This window comes from Ailuropoda melanoleuca, chromosome 2, assembly GCF_002007445.2.
Source record: "Ailuropoda melanoleuca isolate Jingjing chromosome 2, ASM200744v2, whole genome shotgun sequence".
Taxonomy (NCBI): Eukaryota; Metazoa; Chordata; class Mammalia; order Carnivora; family Ursidae; genus Ailuropoda; species Ailuropoda melanoleuca.
In genome coordinates, this window is record NC_048219.1 from 113,844,976 (window position 1) to 113,864,646 (window position 19,671).

At 36.1% G+C, this 19,671-nt stretch overlaps 1 protein-coding gene across 1 annotated transcript in view; it reads right to left on the reverse strand.

The window, feature by feature from the left end:
• LRP1B (LDL receptor related protein 1B) overlaps positions 1-19,671 on the reverse strand; it is a 1,837,899-nt gene that overhangs the window by 1,461,153 nt on the left and 357,075 nt on the right. Inside the window, exon 2 of the mRNA XM_034642051.1 lies at positions 11,510-11,632. Coding sequence (XP_034497942.1) covers positions 11,510-11,632 — 123 coding nt within the window. The remainder of the gene's footprint in view (positions 1-11,509; positions 11,633-19,671) is intronic.

The following is a 19,671-nucleotide window of genomic DNA, read 5'->3' on the forward strand; positions in this document are numbered from 1 at the left end:
TTCCATCATATAGTGAAAAGGACCTCAGAGATTTGAAGCATAAAGCATGAGTGAGTTTTGACATACTCTTGCTGGCTCTGAAAATGGAAGGGTTCACCTTCCAAAGAATGCAGGTGGCCTTTAGTTGTAAAGAGTGGTGGAGGCTGACTGCTATCAAAAAATCATGGCCCCAATCCTACAACCACAAGAAACTGCATTCATCCAACACCTGAAATGAGCATGGAAATGAATTATTCCTTAGACCCTCCAGCTAAGAGCCCAGCCTGAGGAACACCTTGATCTCAATCTTGTGAAACTTTAAGCAGAGGATTCATTTGATCCTGCCTAGACTTCTGACCTACAGAACTGTAAAATAAGAAATGTGTGCTGTTTTAACATGTTCAATTTATGGTAATTTGTTACATAGCAATAGAAAACTAAGAAGAATCTCCTTATAATCTACATAGTTATGCTCAACATGTGTTTTCAGACTAGTGGTGTGTGTGTCTATGTGGTGTGTATGTGTGAGCAATAAAATTTAAGAAAATATTAACTATTTTTCCAGATTCAATGTGCTCATATGTGCAACACATAAAGTTCATATACATGCATATATAAATGTTAGTGATTTTTATACCTTTTAAATATTTTATACCTTATATATCTATACCTTTTATATAATTAAATTTCTATAATGATTAATCTTTTGTAGTGGATAACACAGTAACATATACACATTTATAAATAAAACATTTTTAGTTGGAAAAATAAAATCTTCTCTCCAGTTGTTAGTATACCTATCTTTCATGTTTAGCATATTGATCTTGCCATTCCCAACATCTACCACAGAATCTGTCACATAATAGTCACTCAATTAAAATTTGTTGTGTGTAAAGTGAATAGCCAAACAATTTGCATATGTACAGAAGGTTGTATGGTGTAATGGAAAGCATGCTGACATGAATATGATATGAGATGAGCCTTCATGAAAATCCTGCCTCCACTAAGAGAAAATCTTAGTGGAATCTATTTAACTTCTCTGAGTTTTATTTTCCTATCTAGAAGGCTATATACTAGGGTACGGTGTTCAATTGTAGCTCTGTCACTTAATTGTTTTAAGACCTCTAGCAAATAACTTCCCTCATGATTTATTTTTATTATCTTTAAAAAAAGACCATAGTTAGTATCATAGGCAGGCCACCATTAGCTCATATATTGCCTTCATACAAATTAGAAAATGTTGCCCCCTTTTCAAGATAATTTATTTCCACTTGTGAGAAAATATGTACACCCATGCTGACTGTGATATTTATGTCACCTGGTGCCCTATTCAACGTGAACAACTGTACCTGAGGTCCTGTTCAGGGTTGTTGTTAGAATCAAAAGAGATAATCCACATATGGCTCATGGCACAGAATCTGACTCATACTGATTAACCATTTTGCGTCAGTAATCACCATCATCATGTTTATCATAAACATCATCTACCTTAACATAGACATAGTAGCAATTAGCCAGGATAGAGGACTATATTAGCATAAATTAAAACCCTGGGTACATGGTAGAGTATGGCAAAAATGTTTGAAGGACCATTCCTAGTAAGTACCTTGAACACAGTAGTTCCTCAGTAAATAGCTACTAATTGATTGGATAGTTTTAGTTTTCTTAAAGAAAATGAACTTATATATTATGAGAAATCTAGTTCAGGGACAAAATTTTCTTCACTATTTAAGTGAAAATATATAGGATGCCATTCATTTAAAAAACTGAATTGTCTAGGGGCACCAGGGTGCTCAGCTGGTTAAGCATCCCACTCATGATTTTGCCTCAGGTCATGGTTTAAGGGTCATGAGATGGAGCCCCGCATAGGGTTTGTGCTCAGTGGGAGTCTGCTTGGGATTCTCTTTCTCCTTTTCCCTCTGCCCCTCCCCCCCACTTATGCACATGTTCCTCCTCCTCCAAAACAAAAAATCTTTTTAAAAAACTGAATTGTGTGATATGTGCAAATTTGGAAGTAAAATGTAACAAAATTTCCCAAAGGCCCATGTGGAGAAAGAAGCATTTCTTTTTACTGTGAGATTTTAGAGCAACTCATCATTCATAAATATTTGAAAAAAATAAATAAATCTGTAGTAATTATATAATGTCCTCTTATCAAAAATATTTTTTTCATTTGCTTAAGAATAGTACTATAGAGTTAAATTAGGTATTCTTACAATGTTATAACCACTAGTGTAGGAATAGGATTTCATTTCACATCTCTTTAAACAAGCTTATAATGTCTGTAAATTAAGTACTGTAATATATATCTTCAAAGAAAAGAAGGCATTTTTAAATTGCTACCTTATTCTTATACTGGCATAAAAATAGATAAATTTTACTAGATGTATAATAAGTTGCTATATCAGTCTGCTAGAACTTCCCTAACAGAACACCATAGACTAGGTTGCTTAAAAAAACAGAAATTTATTTCTTCACAGTTCTAGATGCCAGAAGTCTAAGATCAAGATATTGTCAGGATTGTTTCCTGGGAAGCTTGTCTTTGGATTGCAGATAGTTCTGCTTCTTCACATGGTCTTCCATCTGTGCATGCTCACCCCAGAGTCCCTTAGTGTATCCAAATTTCCTCTTATAAGATCACCACTAAGCTCAGACCCATTCCAATGGCCTCTTTTTAATTGATTACCTCTTTTAAGGTCGTATCTCCAAATACAGTCACATTCTGAGGTATTGGGCCTCAAATATGAGTTCAACATACGAGTTTTGGTCTTCAGCTTATGAGTTTTGAGCGGGCACAATTCAACCCATAACAGATATTATAATAGGAAATTAGGAAATAGAATTTCTGGATTTTTATTCTAGCCTGTTACCCATTAGCAATGAGAATCTTGACCAGGCAATCTTGCCTCAGATTTCTTTCTTTATTTTTAAATAGCCACTATGCCTGCCTTATCTTTCTTGGGGGGGGTGGAGGGGAAGAGTTGCAATGTTCAAAAGATGGTAAAAGATTCTAATGTGTATGTCCTTTAAAAATCATCAAAACACTCTACAACTTATTTCTACAATTCCTATTTGTTAAAGATGAGATTATTGGTCTTATGACTGTATTCTGAATCCAAAGACAAGTAATTTATATTAGGAATTACTTTTCCATTGGCCACTCAACCAGGGTTATTGGGAAGTATTTGTTTTCTTTCTTGCTGTTGAATCCCAAGAAACATTTGTGCCATTTGATGGATTTGACCCTCTTGTATCGGGTCCTTCAAGGTTAACCAGTGAATCATTTGGACAAACTCTTCCTTTCCAGGGCACCTTTTCCCCCCATAAACAAACCAACAACAAACCCTGCATGCAACCTGAGTGCATGGTGTTAGCTGCATCCACTACATTGGTGTCCTCTCACCTAAGCCCTGTTTAGTCTACCCATCTTCCATGAACTTTACAGCTTTGTGAGCAATTTTTCCCATCCTGAAAATCAGGAAAGCTAATGTTACAAAGATTTTAATTAAAAAAAGAAAATCAACACAGAGTTAATCATGCTGCTGGACCTGCATAGGTCCAATACAGCAATTAGTAGAATAATGATACTCTTTGTCCTGATGAAAGTTCCCTAGGCCTATGACAGCTGGGTTTCATATCTTGCTTTCAGGGAAGGATGATGGAAGATGTGGGAGAAGGGACAGAAAAAGAAAGTCATTGCCACTAAAATAAGTTCTTAGAACACAACATCCTTTAGTGCTTCATTTAACAAAATATGTCATTTTAGAAGCACTTCTGAGTGAAAGTCAAATGTAAATTTTATACACTGACTATAAAGAATAAAACGTCCTCTGGGAAGAAATTTGCTCACCCATGAAAGGTAGAAAGCCTTCATCCCCAACCCCAAATGCTAGATTAGATGTGGATAAATGATGGATTGAATCATTTCTAAGAAGACTCCTTGTTCAGCCTTCAGCTTTGTCCCTACAGAGCCCTGCAAGAGCATTTGTTTACAGTACATCATCCCTTAAGCCGAAGAGATTTTATCAGAGTTGTCTGTGGAATTCATCTATTTTGTCTTACTCCCTTTATTTTACAACATTTCAAAGTTTGCATTCCCTCCAGTTTCCAGTCCCAGCTGAGGGACATGAGTCCCTTTTTATCCTGTGACCTGTGATCTCAGATCAGAAAACCAACAAGCAGTGACTCCTTGAGTCAAAAAGTGAGGCTTTTTTTAAATGCTGGTCTTGCTCTGCCTGTGTGAACTGTAGTACACTCAGTTTTATCACCTCTGCCTCCAATCAAGCTTTCTTAAAATTGCAGAGGCAGACTTTCAGAGACCTATTAGTACATTGTGGGGCAGAATGAAGAGAAACGTCACCCTCCACCCATCCCCACTGTGCTAGGAAAAGGAATCAACGTTAGACAGACTCTTTCAATTCATAATTACACCTTTCCCCACCTTTCTGTCACCCCTCCACATCAACTCTTAAGTGGGAGTCTTTTTATTATTAAAGAAGGGTCAATGTTTTTGGCCTCTCCATTGCTAAAGAGAGGAGTCTCAGAATAAAATGAAGAGCAAAACAAAAAGAATTGAAAGAGACATAAACTGTTCTCATGGGTCTCATATGCTTTCCCTTTAATCTGTAAGATCATTTCAACTTCTCTACCTAATGAAAAGCTTAACTGTGTGGCTCTCATATATTAGCTCATTGCAAAGTGACCTCTAAATCACTATTACTTAGAAACAAGCACCACACTTCCATTCATTTTATTGTTCCTATAGTTTAGTTTCAATGTCCTATTCTACTATATATATTTAAAGGGCAGGATCTGTTTGCTAATAACCTCCCACTTGAATTTTATTTTATTTCTCTGACCTCTGTCAAAGAAAAAATTTAGAAGGAAATTATAAAAGGGTTTTACCTCATATCCTAGGGGAAAGGTCACTGTATAAATATAAGAAGTCCATTAATATCTTCCTATCTAAATAAAGTCTAAAATCCTATACACCAGAAACACAAGAGAAGATGTGGTCAACTCATGCAGAGGCACATCTAAGCCTAATAACTCACAGTTATTTTCATTTTTCATAAATGCTTCTATTCCTATTACCCAGAAGACTTATTATTTTTACTGCATTATTCAATTAGAACTGATCACTCCCCACGTCAGTGTGATATAACCCTGTTGGGATAGCTTTTTGTATTTTTCAAATGACATAATATTTTTAATTAGGTGGCCTAAGGGGTCCTTTGAAGAGTTGTATCCTTCTTTAACTCAGCATTTCAAAATAGGAAGGCAAGTTCAAAGAAATATAAACTCTGCCTTCACCAATAACAGTGTAAGGAGGACAGAGGATCCTAAACTCAATTTCTTCATTTTTTGAAATGAGATAACCTCTACATTTCAGGACTGCAGTGTTGATTAAATATGATCATTCACTAATGTGTTTTGTAGCCATGTATTTTAACTTTAGTCAATTAGTTAACATGATGTTTTTGGAAGAGTTCCTAGAAAAAAGCCACCTGTCCCCAAATAATCTTGATACCGTATTTGTCCTAATGTTTGAGTATAACATACCTAATTATTAAAAACTGTTAACAACTTAAATTGAATGAGTGTATGTAGTAGATTAATCCTGTCCCTAGCCACACCCTTAGAGAATAAGGCCAATTTTCAGTAAGACTGAGAGAGGGGGCAAGTTAGGATGTTCTATCAAAAGACCTTCAGGGTAAGGTGCTTAGAGCTCCGCGCATCTGGAATTCATGGTAGGGTGTGGGGTGAAGAAAGTCTTACTATTCAACAGACACTTTTCTTTTCTTTTTCTTCCTTTTCTCTTTCTTTCTTTCTTTCTTTCTTTCTTTCTTTCTTTCTTTCTTTTTTCTTTCTTTCTTTCTTTCTTCTTCTTTCTCTTTAACAGAGAGAAAGAGAGAGAGGAAAAGGACAAACAGGGGAGGGGCAAAGGGAGAGGAAAAGAGAGAGAATCCTAGGCAAGTTTGGAGTCCAACATGGGGCTCAATCTAATGACCCTGAGACCATGACCTGAGCTGAAATCAAGAGTCTGTCGCTGAACTGACTGAGCCACCCAGGTGCCCTGCAACAGACACTACTTTATAAGCACAGTACTGTGAGGCACGTACTGTCATGTCCTTTGTACAGCTGAGGTAATGGAAGCCTGGAAAGGTGAAGTCAGTTGCCTGAGAACAAAGGTATTCACAGAGGAACTGGCTTTGGAGCCAAGCAGCTGGGATTCAGAAGCCCTGTTGGTGCACTCTGCCTGGCTCCTCCCATGCGGTGGATGGAGAGAAGGAAGGGGAGCGAAAGGACCTTGAGGCACATGCTGCCTAGTGCTTCTGCCTACTCAATAGCTACCCTCCCCTCGTTCTTTAATAGCAGAGCCACTAATTCTTTTTTGGAAAACTATGGGCCCTGGTAAAAATACTCACTGCCCCACATCTCATATGTTTCATTCTGGCCAAGGACATTTAAGCAGAAATCCACTGACCTTGATATTTTGTTAAACAGAGAGACTAGCACTTGCCTTTTTCCATTTCCCCCTTCCCTTCTTTCTGCCTGAAATGAAATTATCTACTGGCAGAGGTGAAGTAGTCATACTTTGACTCTAAGACTGACAGCTCCATGCTAGGGATGCCAGAGCAGAAAGCTGGTGTTTTGCAACTTTCTTATATAAGAACAACAAATCCCTTTCTGGTTAAGTGACTGTTTTTGGTCTGTGTCAAATGCAATCCTAACCAATAAGGTGACATGCAAACATAGAAGAAAAAACCCCGTTTTTGTAGATGACACCAAATTGCCTGAGTCTGGCCCCATGTGGTGGTAGGTACACACATAGCCCTGTGCCACATGCTTCTATTGTAAGGGGTGATGGTGCTCCCTGTGGCAGCAGTACCTGGGCACAGACCCAACTCCATACTGAGCGGTGGGTATAGTTTCGCACTGACACTGCAACCGGGGTTAGCAAACTACAGCCCACTGGCCAAATCCCACCTGTGGCCTGTTCTGTACAGACTGTAAGCTGAGAAGGTTTTTTGTTTTTGTTTCCCATTTTAAAGGGTTTGACAAACAAAAAACAAGAATACGCAATGGAAATCACATGGAACACAAAATCTAAAATATATACTATCTGGTCCTTTACAGAAATTGTTCCCTGATCCCTCAGAAGGACAGGATAGAGTAGAGTCAATGTGCCAATGATCACAATTATCCAGGTTGCAAATCTTACCCTTCTTTAAGGCCATCTTTATTCTCCTTTGTTGGCCAGTGAGTCATTACATCCAAAGTATGATATGAAATTGAAGAGCACCCTAAATGATTTTCTGAAAGGGGGCGGTGTAGGGCAATAGGGAAGGAAAAGAAATAGCAGAACTAATACCTTCCTGACTTAAAAAAGAAGAATCTGGTTTTAAGTATATTAACATCAGATTGGCAGAAAACATCACACATCAGCTGAAGCAGATTGTTGGAAAGGAAGTATCATTAAGCACTGAACAGAAAATCCTAGAAGGAATTAAATTTTGAATACCTCAGAATAAAAGTGCCTTTCAAGAAGCTTTCCCTGCCACAGGTGGTGCTAAGCTTTCATTCCACAAATAAACATTATCACATTCACTTTAATTCTTGTCACACACGATGCTAGATTAACAAATGGATTGAAAGCACTAAGTAGAAAGATGGTGATTTTCCTGATTTTCTATTCTCATTACCTCGTAGAACCTAAAGATGATTAGCCACTTAAACCCCTGAAAAATTACTCAAATAACATGAAGAAATAAGGAGTTTTATTTTAATAGAAGGCTAACGAATCATTTCTCAGATCCAATGTAAGGATATAAATTATTAAATTTCTCCAATGGCATATTTGAGAAAACTCATCCCAACATGCAATCAGCTTAGTGGTAAACCAACCTCCCACAAAAGTTTGCAGTCTTTTTGGTTTTGATTTTTGGGTTTTTTGTTTGGTTGTTTGTTTGGGGGTTTTTTGCCTTTTTTTTTTTTTCACTAGAGTCTGAGCCCAAACAAACACAGAAGAGGAACATACGTGTATGTTAACATCTCAGATCCCCAAATACTTAAATTTCATTTAAGTTCAAAGTTTCTTATTTTTCTGTATGTACGTTCATCTTCAAGCATTTAGCATTTCACAAGTAAAGCTTCATTTTTTCCTTGAAAATACTTTTTCTTCCTATTAGAATGTTGTCACTGCAGAGCTTTCCCACTATCGTAATAAATTTGATGCTATATTGGTCTTCTTATCATTTTAAAGGCTAAGTGGATTTAGGGAAAAATAAGTGTATTACATCAGCTGTTTTCATCTAATATTTTGTAGATACAACACATTTTGTCTTCAAATCAAAGATGATAACACACTTTCATTCAGACACTGAGCATAAAATTACCCTTCCTAAGAATCAATCTTCAAGGTTTTCGATTTCTAGTATTTATCCTTCACTCCGAATGTATGCATCCATATAATTATAAAATTATGCAATTATTTTATGTATATCAGTGATGACTGCATATGAATGTCATAAAACAACACATTACAAAGCACTGTGATTAGAGAAAATGGTAATTGTGAACATCTGGATTGAAAAATTTAAATTTGAAAAACTCCGATATTTTTCATAAAGCTTTTTTGTATGCTTGTCCATATTTCAATGGGTACTGACTGAAACCATTCATCAGGAACAGGCCAATTTAATGTAAATCCAAATATGTTGCCCAGATTAAGTACCCAGGTAGAGAAATAGTCATGTCTCTGCTTTGTGACGTAACTACACTGATATGAGAATAGTTTTAACATTTCCTTTAAAGATATTCAGCAATTTTGATGTTAAAAGAGTAAGAACAGCCAAAATGAAGAAATATTTTTAAATAGAATTCATTACATTTTATTGGAGAGGAAAATAGCTATATACTTAAAAACTGCCAAAAATATCTTGAGCAGGTATGATTTTCATTTAAAAAATGTTTTAAGAAAGCAGAAAGTCTATCTCTATTTTTAATGAACCCTACATAATTTCTAACTTAAGGCCTCAGGCTGCTAAAGCCCCTAATCTCTGTGAATGAAGGACCTACATTTTCCCAAGCCCAAGGTAGACATTCAAATATTTAACAACATTGTGGTGGATACACCAACTATTCACAGGAAATGCCCAATCAATCAGGGTGGACATTGGCTGGCAAACTTGGGTCTTGTCCATTGGTGTGGCCCTGATGGGTATCGGCCATGTTCCTAAAGGTGTGGAGCGGGCATGGGTGGGGAAGAGGGATACTTGTCACCCATCCACTTCAGCACTCACTGCAAGGTCTCTTTCCTCTCTGGACTTTGGTTGTGATCACACAGGTCCTTGCTACTCTTCTCTACCACAAAGCCTCTTTAGTCTGAGTCTCCTACTGAACTCTCCCTCTTTGGCACAAAAAGAACATCATTATTCTCTATTTTTGATCAGCATAAAGGAAACACCTGCCTTTACAGGCTCTCCAGCCATGTCTTCTCAATTACTTTTGCTTTGTGCCACGTACACAGTTCCATGGAATTTTTCCCTTTAACGTGGCCTTCCTGCACATCCATTCCACAAAGCTATCTCATGTCTCTGTCATTTTTCCCATTAGCAATTTTGTGGAAGGATCAGGACAGAAACGCAAGATTCTAGTCCCAAAACTCAAAAATTTAACTTTTTATTCTGACAGTGCCATGGCAACCCTCCCTTGCAGCTAACAAGGAGAAAACTCCCAGATGGCACTTCAATAGGGGAGGGTCCCACTACTTATGTATTTCATGCCCAGTGCATTTATTATTGTTGTCTTTTCTCACTATTATGCCATCTGCACCACAGCCATACTATGGATATTTTTTCCTTCTTTTTTCATGTTTAAACATCTTTATTATTATATAATTCACATACCATCCAATTCACCCATTTTAATATGAGTGAACCAATGTTTTTAAACATATTAACAGTGTTGTGCAACCATACTGCAATCTAATTTTACAACATTTTCACCTTCAAAAGAGATCCCATACTCATTCGCAGTCAATCCTCATTGGCTCCAACCCCACCTGGCCCTGAGACCCACTCACCTATTTTCTATTTCTGTAGATTTGCTTATTTGAGATCTTTCAAATGAATGAAATCACAGAATATGTGGATTTTTGTGACTTACTTCTTTTCCTTAGCAAAATGTTTTCAAGGTTTATCCATGTAGCATGTATGAGTACTTCATTTTTTTTTATTATTGCCAAATAACATTCTTCTCTATGGATTTACTACATTTATTTATCCATAAGGGTTTTTTTCCCCCATTAACCTATATTTTTTTCTCTTATCATGCCGGGAAACTTTTCTATGCTATAAGGAGTCTAGCAAACGTTTTCTAAATTAAACTGGTGAAAATTACAAATGCAGCAAACAACTACAACCTCCTATGAAAGAAGTGATCTGTTCAAAGGAAGGAGCAATTAATGCAAATATTCAAGAACCCATATGCTGAGAAACTTCAAAAACACTAGCAAACATAAAGAAAATGAATAATCATTGCCTCTGCTTTCTAATGGCAAGATTTTCATCAAAACTTATATTGGCCTTGCCTGCAAGACTTGTAAACAAGTAAATAAAAATGGAAAATGGAACCAGTAATTGTTATCTCTTACGATATCAAGCACTAAGGATGATGGATTATTTTTTTCCCCACTTCGACCCAATAGCACCACGTAGCTGCTTTGAGAATACTGATAAGCTGTCACACCTGGTTGCACGGGGTGCACAGACCAAATCAGAAGTGTTAGAAATAGCAACATCAAAATTTAGGGGACTGTTTATGCTCCATATGATAGTAGGTATTAAAAAATGTAGCAGATTTAGCTGGGGCTCTATTATTTATAATTTCGCGTTAGTGGCACCTTTCATGTGTGCAAAGCCCTCAGTGGACTCCAAGTTAGATACAGCGGTACTGTGACATTTGGGATCCATGTGTGTGAGGGGCTTCTGAATCTAATATGATAAAGACAAAGAAGCTCCCTGTATAGATGAATAAATATAATATCTGTCTTCTAAAGAAAACATGCTCAATAACTTGTATAGTGCCTGAAGACATTAACAGAAATAATATGGGAGCTCAACTTGATTACTTAACTCCTCCTTCTATATGCTCTTTTGTCTCAAAATGGGTGAAATAAATTAGTGGAGAGGGTCTTACTCCCTTTGAGTGCTATGTTTTAAAGGATTTTTTTTCCTCCTCAAGTTATTATTTTTTCTAGTAGTAACACAATCACATTGAGATAATTAGCCTTGTGTTTTCTTCCCTTCAAAAATTAATTCACATTACAAAACTGCATGTTATGGTCTCATTCACATAGTCATTTTAGAGGAAACACAAACAAAAGGTTTCAAGTTTCTTAGGCTATTTGGAAGAAAAAAAAAAGAAGCAGCAGCAGCAGCTAGAACAACAGTCATCCGTGAAAACAACTGGCATTTTGTTTCACATGTAAGGTAAATCCGAATGGCACGAGAACCTTTCTACTCACAGGTATCTAAAGACTCGTCTGAATCATCAGGGCAGTCAGGGTCCCCATCACACAGCCAGCTCTGGGAGACACAAGTCACATGATCGTGGCAAAGAAATTCACCAGGATCACACAACTGCTGATCTGAAAATGAAAATGTTTCGAAATAAAATATGAATGATCTGAACAGGAACACAGAGCAGTACAAAGATGAAATGTGGGGAAGCAATACATAAAAGGTACATGAGTGTGATCCACGTTTTCTGTTCAGCAGCGAAACTAAACCAATTACTTATCTTCATTTTAGCTACTCAGCTCAAGCACACACATTTTGGTAGAATTGACTATGTCGTGGTCTCACACAATCTGTTCTGAAAATAGTTAAGAATTCTGTTTGTGTTTATGACTAGGACTTTGGTCATATTGGATAAGGCATATAGCAATCACAGCCAGTAGGTTGTATAGAAGATGTTGATCCAAGCAGACGTTCTTGAGTATAGAAATTATAGTTTCCTCCTCTGCTCTAAGAGGAAAAAAAATCAGAAATAAAACTTAAATTTTGTACTCCATCCCTGAGAATTCAGTTGCTAATCCTTCATCCTGATACTGGGGCTTCATGTCACATCAATTAGAAACCCATTAACACAACGTTTTCTTTTTTTTCCCTTTTTTTTTTTTTTTGCTACAAGTTCCCAGGTGACAGCTTCTGCTACTGGACAGCAAAAGTGATAGTAACTTCCAGAAAGCTTTGCTCTAACTTGGGTTTCTACAACTGGCTGTATCCAAAAATCACATTATTTTCCTTCAATGTCTTCAGAATATTTAGGATCTGTAGTCTTTCCTCAAGTCCTAGTAAACTCATCATATGTCTTTTTTTGTTTTGTTTTGTTTCGTTCTGTTTTTGCAATATACTTACTTATACACTGTGAATCTATTCAATAAAATATTTACTTTTTTAACATTTTAAACGTCTGAAGTAGGATTTTTTTTTTTTTACAATGGGGTGATCTCTGAATGTGAAGGAGTGTTAGCCATATCAAATCTTAGCCATTTGATATCACTTACACTTTTGTTATGTATATACAGGAATGATTGAAGATAAAAAATCTATCAGTAAATAGGTCTTTCAATATGTATCAAATAAAAATTCTAAGTGATATGAAAGCATTACACCATAAATTAATTCACTTTTTTCTCCCAGTAATACAGAATGATGGTGGATTTTCCACACAATGGGATCGAATACGGTATATCTTTTCTTTCTCTCCCTCAACCTCTTCTCTGCTGACCCCAACATTATTTTCAATAATATATATTTCAAACACACACAAACATATACACAACTTATTTTTTTCCACTTTCAAACTATAGATATTACCTGAAAGTTCCTATTATTTTAACTTATCCTATTATACTTTTCAATAAATTCACCATCAATACCACACTTATTACCACTATTATTGTAGCTGAGTTGCTCTATTTTGTTTTGTTTTTACATCAGGTTGATTGAGCATACTCTGTATTTAGCTCTAGAATTGGTGCTACAAAAATCTAGAAGTCACATCTTTGTCTTTAAGGATCCAATAGACTGCATGTAAAAAGTACTTTTATACAACAATTGCCAAATAAATAATACAGAAAATAACTGCTAAAAGAAGGGACCAGAGGGGTGCCTGGATGGCTCAGTCAGTTAAGTGTCTGCCTTAGGCTCAGTCCATGATCCCAGGGTTCTGGGATGGAGCCCCACGTCTGGCTCCCTGCTCAGGGGGAGTCTGCTGCTCCCTCTCCCTCTGCCAGTCCCCCACTTATGCTTTCACTCACTCTCTCTGTCTCTCAAACAAATAAATTAAATCTTCAAAAAACAAAATAAATTAAATAAATAAATAAATAAATAAATAAATAAATAAATAAATAGAAGAGAACACAGGGGTGCCTGTGTCTGCCTTTGGCTCAGGTCATGATGCTAGCATCCTGGGATGGAGCCCCACATCTGGCTTCCTGTGCAGGGGGGTCTGCTCTCCCCTCCTTTTGCCTCTCCCCACCCCCTGTTTGTGCTCTTGTTTGCTCTGTCTCTCTCTCTCAAATAAATAAATAAAACCTTTAAAATATATATATCTAAAAAAAGAAGAGAACATAGATAGAGATGGAAACAAAACAAAACAAAAGAATATTTTGGAGATGTAAGCATTACTTTAAAAATGGTTAGGATTTGGATAAATGAAGAGTAAATATAGGGCATTCCAGACAAGGGGTAGAGTGACAATATAACTAAGGAACTAATTATTAAAGTGCATTTGAAACAAAAAAAAAATCTAAAATTGAAATGGCATTCAGGTTACAAAGCCTTGATTTTTTTTTTCACCAAACAGTTTGTGTGATATTTATAAGTATTTTCCACTTCTACAGGAGGAGGACTTAAATTTTGTTTTAGACTGTCACATAACTTTTGTAGTTAATGTAGGGAGAGAGCATGAGATAAAATTCAAATTGTTTTGCTTATAGACAAGGAGACTGTATAATTTATCACCAAACTGGGAGAGTTCTGAAAATGAAGGAAGGGTTATTAATAATTATACTGGGAAACAGGCATAAACCAAATCTACTCCAGAAAAGTCAGAATGGATGTTCATTGTACCTATCGCTACTCTGCATTTGATTATGATCTTGAGATGCTAGACTGTTTCCTTTCTTCTTACCTCCCAAACTATAGCAAATTTCTATGAGGATAAGGGAAAAGAGATGGCGCCTTGCTAACTACCATTGTATAAGGCCTGACTCAGTAAATAATCAATAAGTACTTATTGAAAGTATAAAGAAATAAAAAAGGACCATAAAGAACTGCTCATGGTGTTGGAAAATAGCATCTCAAAATCATAGGTCAGAGTCAGGAATGAAGGACGTTGATTATCATAGGAAATGTTTTGTAGATAATATGAAGTCTCACAAAAGTATTTAAGAAAGGTTATTTATGATAAGATATTGTACAAAGTCGGGGCGCCTGGGTGGCACAGCAGTTAAGCGTCTGCCTTTGGCTCAGGGCGTGATCCCGGCGTTATGGGATCGAGCCCCACATCAGGCTCCTCTGCTATGAGCCTGCTTCTTCCTCTCCCACTCCCCCTGCTTATGTTCCCTCTCTCGCTGGCTGTCTCTATCTCTGTCATGTAAATAAATAAAATCTTTAAAAAAAAAAGATATTGTACAAAGTCTTCTGTCAGGAGACTGTTGCAATTGTCTAGAGAAAAGCTCCCGATGATTGAACTAAAGTAATGGGGCTAAAATGCAGACTCTGCTCCAAGTGAGGTATGAGTTAAGAATTGGTGACCTAATGGTTGCAAGGCTCAAATATGTCTCTAAGTTAATAGTCTCAAAAATTGATTGGATGGGATCTCAAAACCAAGATAAAACATATGGATATAAAAAAAAATAAGGTCCATGTGAGCCTGGTCATGGGGGCATTAGAATAATAACAGTAGGTATAATAGAGGGAATAATAAGTATTTTATAGTGTGTTGCTTTTTACCTCAAAAGCACTTCCACAACCACTATCCCATCTTAATTTGTTCATTCATTTACTTATTAAACAATCACAAATGAGTTTCTACTATGTTCTAGGCACTGGGGATACATTTTTTTTTTCCAAAACAGAAGTCCCTGCCATCACAAAACTTAAATTTTAGTGGCAGGATAGAAACAAAAATAAAATAAATGAGTTAAATGTATAGTATATTAGAAGATAAAACCTTATGGAGAAAAATGAAACAGAGATGGAGGTTAAGAATTGGAGGTGGGGGAGATGGAGATACAATTTTAAATAAAGTGGTCAGAGAATATGTCACAGACGATGTGACATTTGAAATAAAGACTTATGGAAGGTAAGGGTGACAACTATTTGAATAAAAGGACATGTGGTAAAGGTCATATACTAAAGATCTGAGGCAGGAGGGTGCCCAGCATATTTAAAGAAACACTAAAGAGATCAGAATGGCTGGAGGAAAAGAGAGAGTAGAAAGAGTTGAAGTCAAGAAATCAGTAAATACAGGTTTGAAAGTGGCAGATGAAGGTTTGAGTTTTACTAAAAGTTAAGATGAGAAACTGCTGAAAAGTTCTGAGTAAAGAGACTAACTTACTTTTTTAAAGGGTAACTCTGACTACTGTGTTGAGAGAAAACTTCAGTGAAGTGAAGGTGGAAACAAGGAGATCAATTAGAATGATATTGCAATAATGTATATGAGAAAGGATGGTTGTTAGATAAGTATATTGGCAAAATGGAATTCCAAGACAGTGTTTGGTGAGGAAACTGAAGTCAAATATTCTGCTCACCATCTCATTAAATGTCAGAATCTTAAATTCAGATCTTTGACCCTCAGTGTATGACTTATCAACTGTTTGGGGAATAAAATGAGTATGAGATGCTTGTGGGAGGTCCAAGAATAAATATACATCAGGCAGTGATGCATTTAAATCTGAAATTCAGGAGAATAATCAAAGCTGGAAACATGGAACATAACTGAAGCTGTAAGAAGACAGTGAAAAACTCTAAGAATAGCTGTAGATGAAATTAAAGTGAGGTGGGGGTAAGGAGGTGAGGGCAAAGAAAAGAGTAGGTCAGACAAGGGGATGGAGAGGACAGAAAGTTTAGCCAGAGATATAAATGGAGAAGGGCAAGGGAAAAGGAACTTTACTAAAACCATGTGAAATCTGAAGAGTTAGAATGAGGAAGGGGGTCACTTTGACAATCCTCAAGTATGATGAGTTCTGAAAAGATGGAGTAAACTTGTAGGCTGAGGAAAAGGTGCCACTGTAGGAAGAGAGATTGGAGCCCAAGGATATGAAAGTGGAACATTTTCCCAAGGAGAATTCATGGGGCTGGAATGAGAACGTAAACACTAGTAGGAGCACCTGCCCTGAGGAAGAAAGGATAGAAATATGAAATAGATAAATCATTAGCTGGTAGGGAAGCTGGTATTCTTTTTTTTTTAAGATTTTATTTATTTATTCGACAGAGATAGAGACAGCCAGTGAGAGAGGGAACACAAGCAGGGGGAGCGGGAGAGGAAGAAGCAGGCTCATAGTGGAAGAGCCTGATGTGGGGCTCGATCCCATAACGCCGGGATCACGGCCTGAGCTGAAGGCAGACGCTTAACCGCTGTGCCACCCAGGCACCCCGGGAAGCTGGTATTCTTGCATGATTATGTTTTTTCAAAGAACTGAAAAGCAAGATTATTTTTTGAAATTTGGAAAAAGGTAGAATTGGAAAGAGTGGTGAAGGTTTAGAATAACTGCTGTGAGGAACTGGAAAGGGAATCAACTGGGAACCTGTGAAAAGATTTCTTTGTAACAGCATTGGGGATCCTGCTAAGACCGAAAAGTGTATATTTGACAGTTAAGTATTTTGTTCATTTTGTTTCGGTCACCTACATTGAACCACAGATACAGAATAATCCCCTTGAGAAAGTCTAAGAAGAAAAATCCCCTGGAAAAATATGTAAACCACCTTCAATACATATTCACAGGTATAGACATGTATGTAAATCCATCCTAATTAAAAACTATACATATATATTATATATATAATATATATAATTATATTGGGAGTAAGATAGACTTAAGGGGATTTACCTAATGAGCCTATGTTATCAGCTTGCTAAGCAAACTCCAACCTTAAAGACAATTTGCACTGTTGTGATTTTGGGGACAGTTTTATATTATCCCTCCAGGAAACAGCAGTTAAGAATAGCTTGCTACAACTCAATTATTTATTTTTCAACCAGATATTCCATTTCAAGGTGGGTTTTTAAAAGCATTGATTATATGATTCCAATGAATGAATTTTCAGTACTTCAAGGTGATTATTTTAAAAGATATCCACTGGATTGAACTCCTTGAATCAGAAGCTAAATATGTTGTGTGTATATGTATTTTCCACTTACCCTATTTAATGCTTCATGCCACACTTCTGAGATAGTCAAACTAATATTGTTTTAAATATCTTCCTATTGTATGAAATGTAATGTTATACTCTGTAATTAAAACAAGAAGCTTATGAGAATGTGCAGGCAGTTTCACTTACAGCCCTAAGGAAGAAGATCAAAGCTAGTATCATGTCTATCTCTTTATAATAATAGACTCTTTCAATCAAGAGACATGAAAAGATTAGGACAATCATAGCCTATAGAGTTTACTAAGTTTGGATTCACCCTGGCTTAGTATGATAATCTTGTTATATTTATATGAAAACATCTAATTGCTCATTTTAATAAACATTTATAGTAATATTTTTGGAAGCTGGATATAGATGGTCTTAAATGAAAGATTTTAGATACATGAGTTGCCACAGACTATCTAATTCATATCTTCTTATTTTAATGTCCCAATGAACTGTTACTTTTTATCTTTTCACAAAACAGGAAGAATCAAAGTCAAATACTAAAACTAATATCCATCAATAGGGGTCTACTGAATAACTATGTAGATTCCAGCTCCTTGAGTATTTCACCATGATCAATTTATAATAACGTTATGCCATTTCCCTTAGAAGTCAACTTGCTATTTAAATACTAAGGCAAATGTCAATTTACTAAAAAAAATTAATTGCTACTACATGCATAACAGGACAGTACGGAGAGATTTAAAGGAAGTATAAATGATGAAAGCTGGTAACTAATTACAAATTAAAGATAAAGGAAGGGTAATACCCATTCAACAGCTAAACTCCTGAAGAATGCAATATTGATCCTAAGTTAAAAAATTGCTTACAACCTCCTGCACAAGCTAAGTATCAGGGAAAGGCTGTGACTTACGTTTTCAGAACTCAGTTAACATCACAAATATTTATTAAGTATATCTACATCTCATTGCTAACAGATACATGATGGTTAATAATATACCATTCATAATTGCTAAAAGAGAAATATAGATGTATTTCCTTTCTTCTCATATAAGAGGCAATGATTTCACTACCAGGAGAACATAATTCTTGTAGATATCTACAGAAAGTATTACTAATTCAACTTCAAATTTCTATTAGTCTCATGTAAAATTAAAGGAGCTGTGTTAGTTATCAAGTATTAGGAAGTACCTTATATTGTTTCCCTTTATATTCCCATACTCCAAAAAACTGTGCATATGCAGATGAAGAAAAGAGTCCTCAGAATTCCATATGAATTGTTTTTCATAATACGGTTAAAAGATTTCTCCTTCAATGCCTTCTTCTCCTCTTCTTTCACGGTTCAACCTACACTTCTATGTTCCCTGTGCTATTCTATCCACTTTCCCCAAATATAGAGTTTTATGTGTCTTTGCTATACTTAATTGCTTTGCTTCGAATGCCCTTTCCCCTACAACAAAATTCTAGTCTTTCTTGAAAGTCCAAGGACATTTTAACTCATTTAATCAAAACTTCCCCAACAAACTTTGTCTTCCTCCCTCAACAGTTCCATAGCACTTCACCCATTGCTTGCATTGGCAGCACATATACTAAAAGGGAAACACTCCACCCAAAGTACCGAACAGCCCCCACTGTCGTTTACTCTGTGTATTGTAGCCACTGGTGATGAGTGCCTGGCGGGCAGAAGGTTCTGCCTTAAGACTTCATACTTGTCCTAAGAAGCTGATGTCAATGGAAAAAAAATCAAATTTTTCAAAAAGAATTATACATTATTTTTGGATGGGGGGGACGAAAATCAAAGCAATATCAGTGTTTTATATTTTATTATCAGAAAGATAAATAGCTTTATTTAGTTAATCACCAAAAATAAAACCAAGTTCTCCCATGGTTAAAATAAAATAACTTGGATACTAAAGATTATACCATATAAAATTAAAGCATCCATGAAAACTAAAAATCAAACTTGAGAGAGATTCAATGTTATCCTCCAGAGTCTCTTAAAGACTATACTGAAAATTACACTGCTACAATAGCTGGTTATGCAATGCTAACTTAGCCAAATATGTTAAAAATAGGGTATTTTTTTAAATCATTCCTTTAGAAATATCATCATTGTAAGTGTAAGATAAAATGCAACTCACCATTTTAAGTCTATGTTTAACAGAAATAGGAAAATATATTTGGATTATTATTAAGAAGGTTGGTGTGAGGAAAGGTTGGTCAAAAATTGGTCAAACCTGGCAGTTTCATTTTATCAAGGAGTTAGTTCTCCTCTGCAAAATGCCTGGTTGATTAA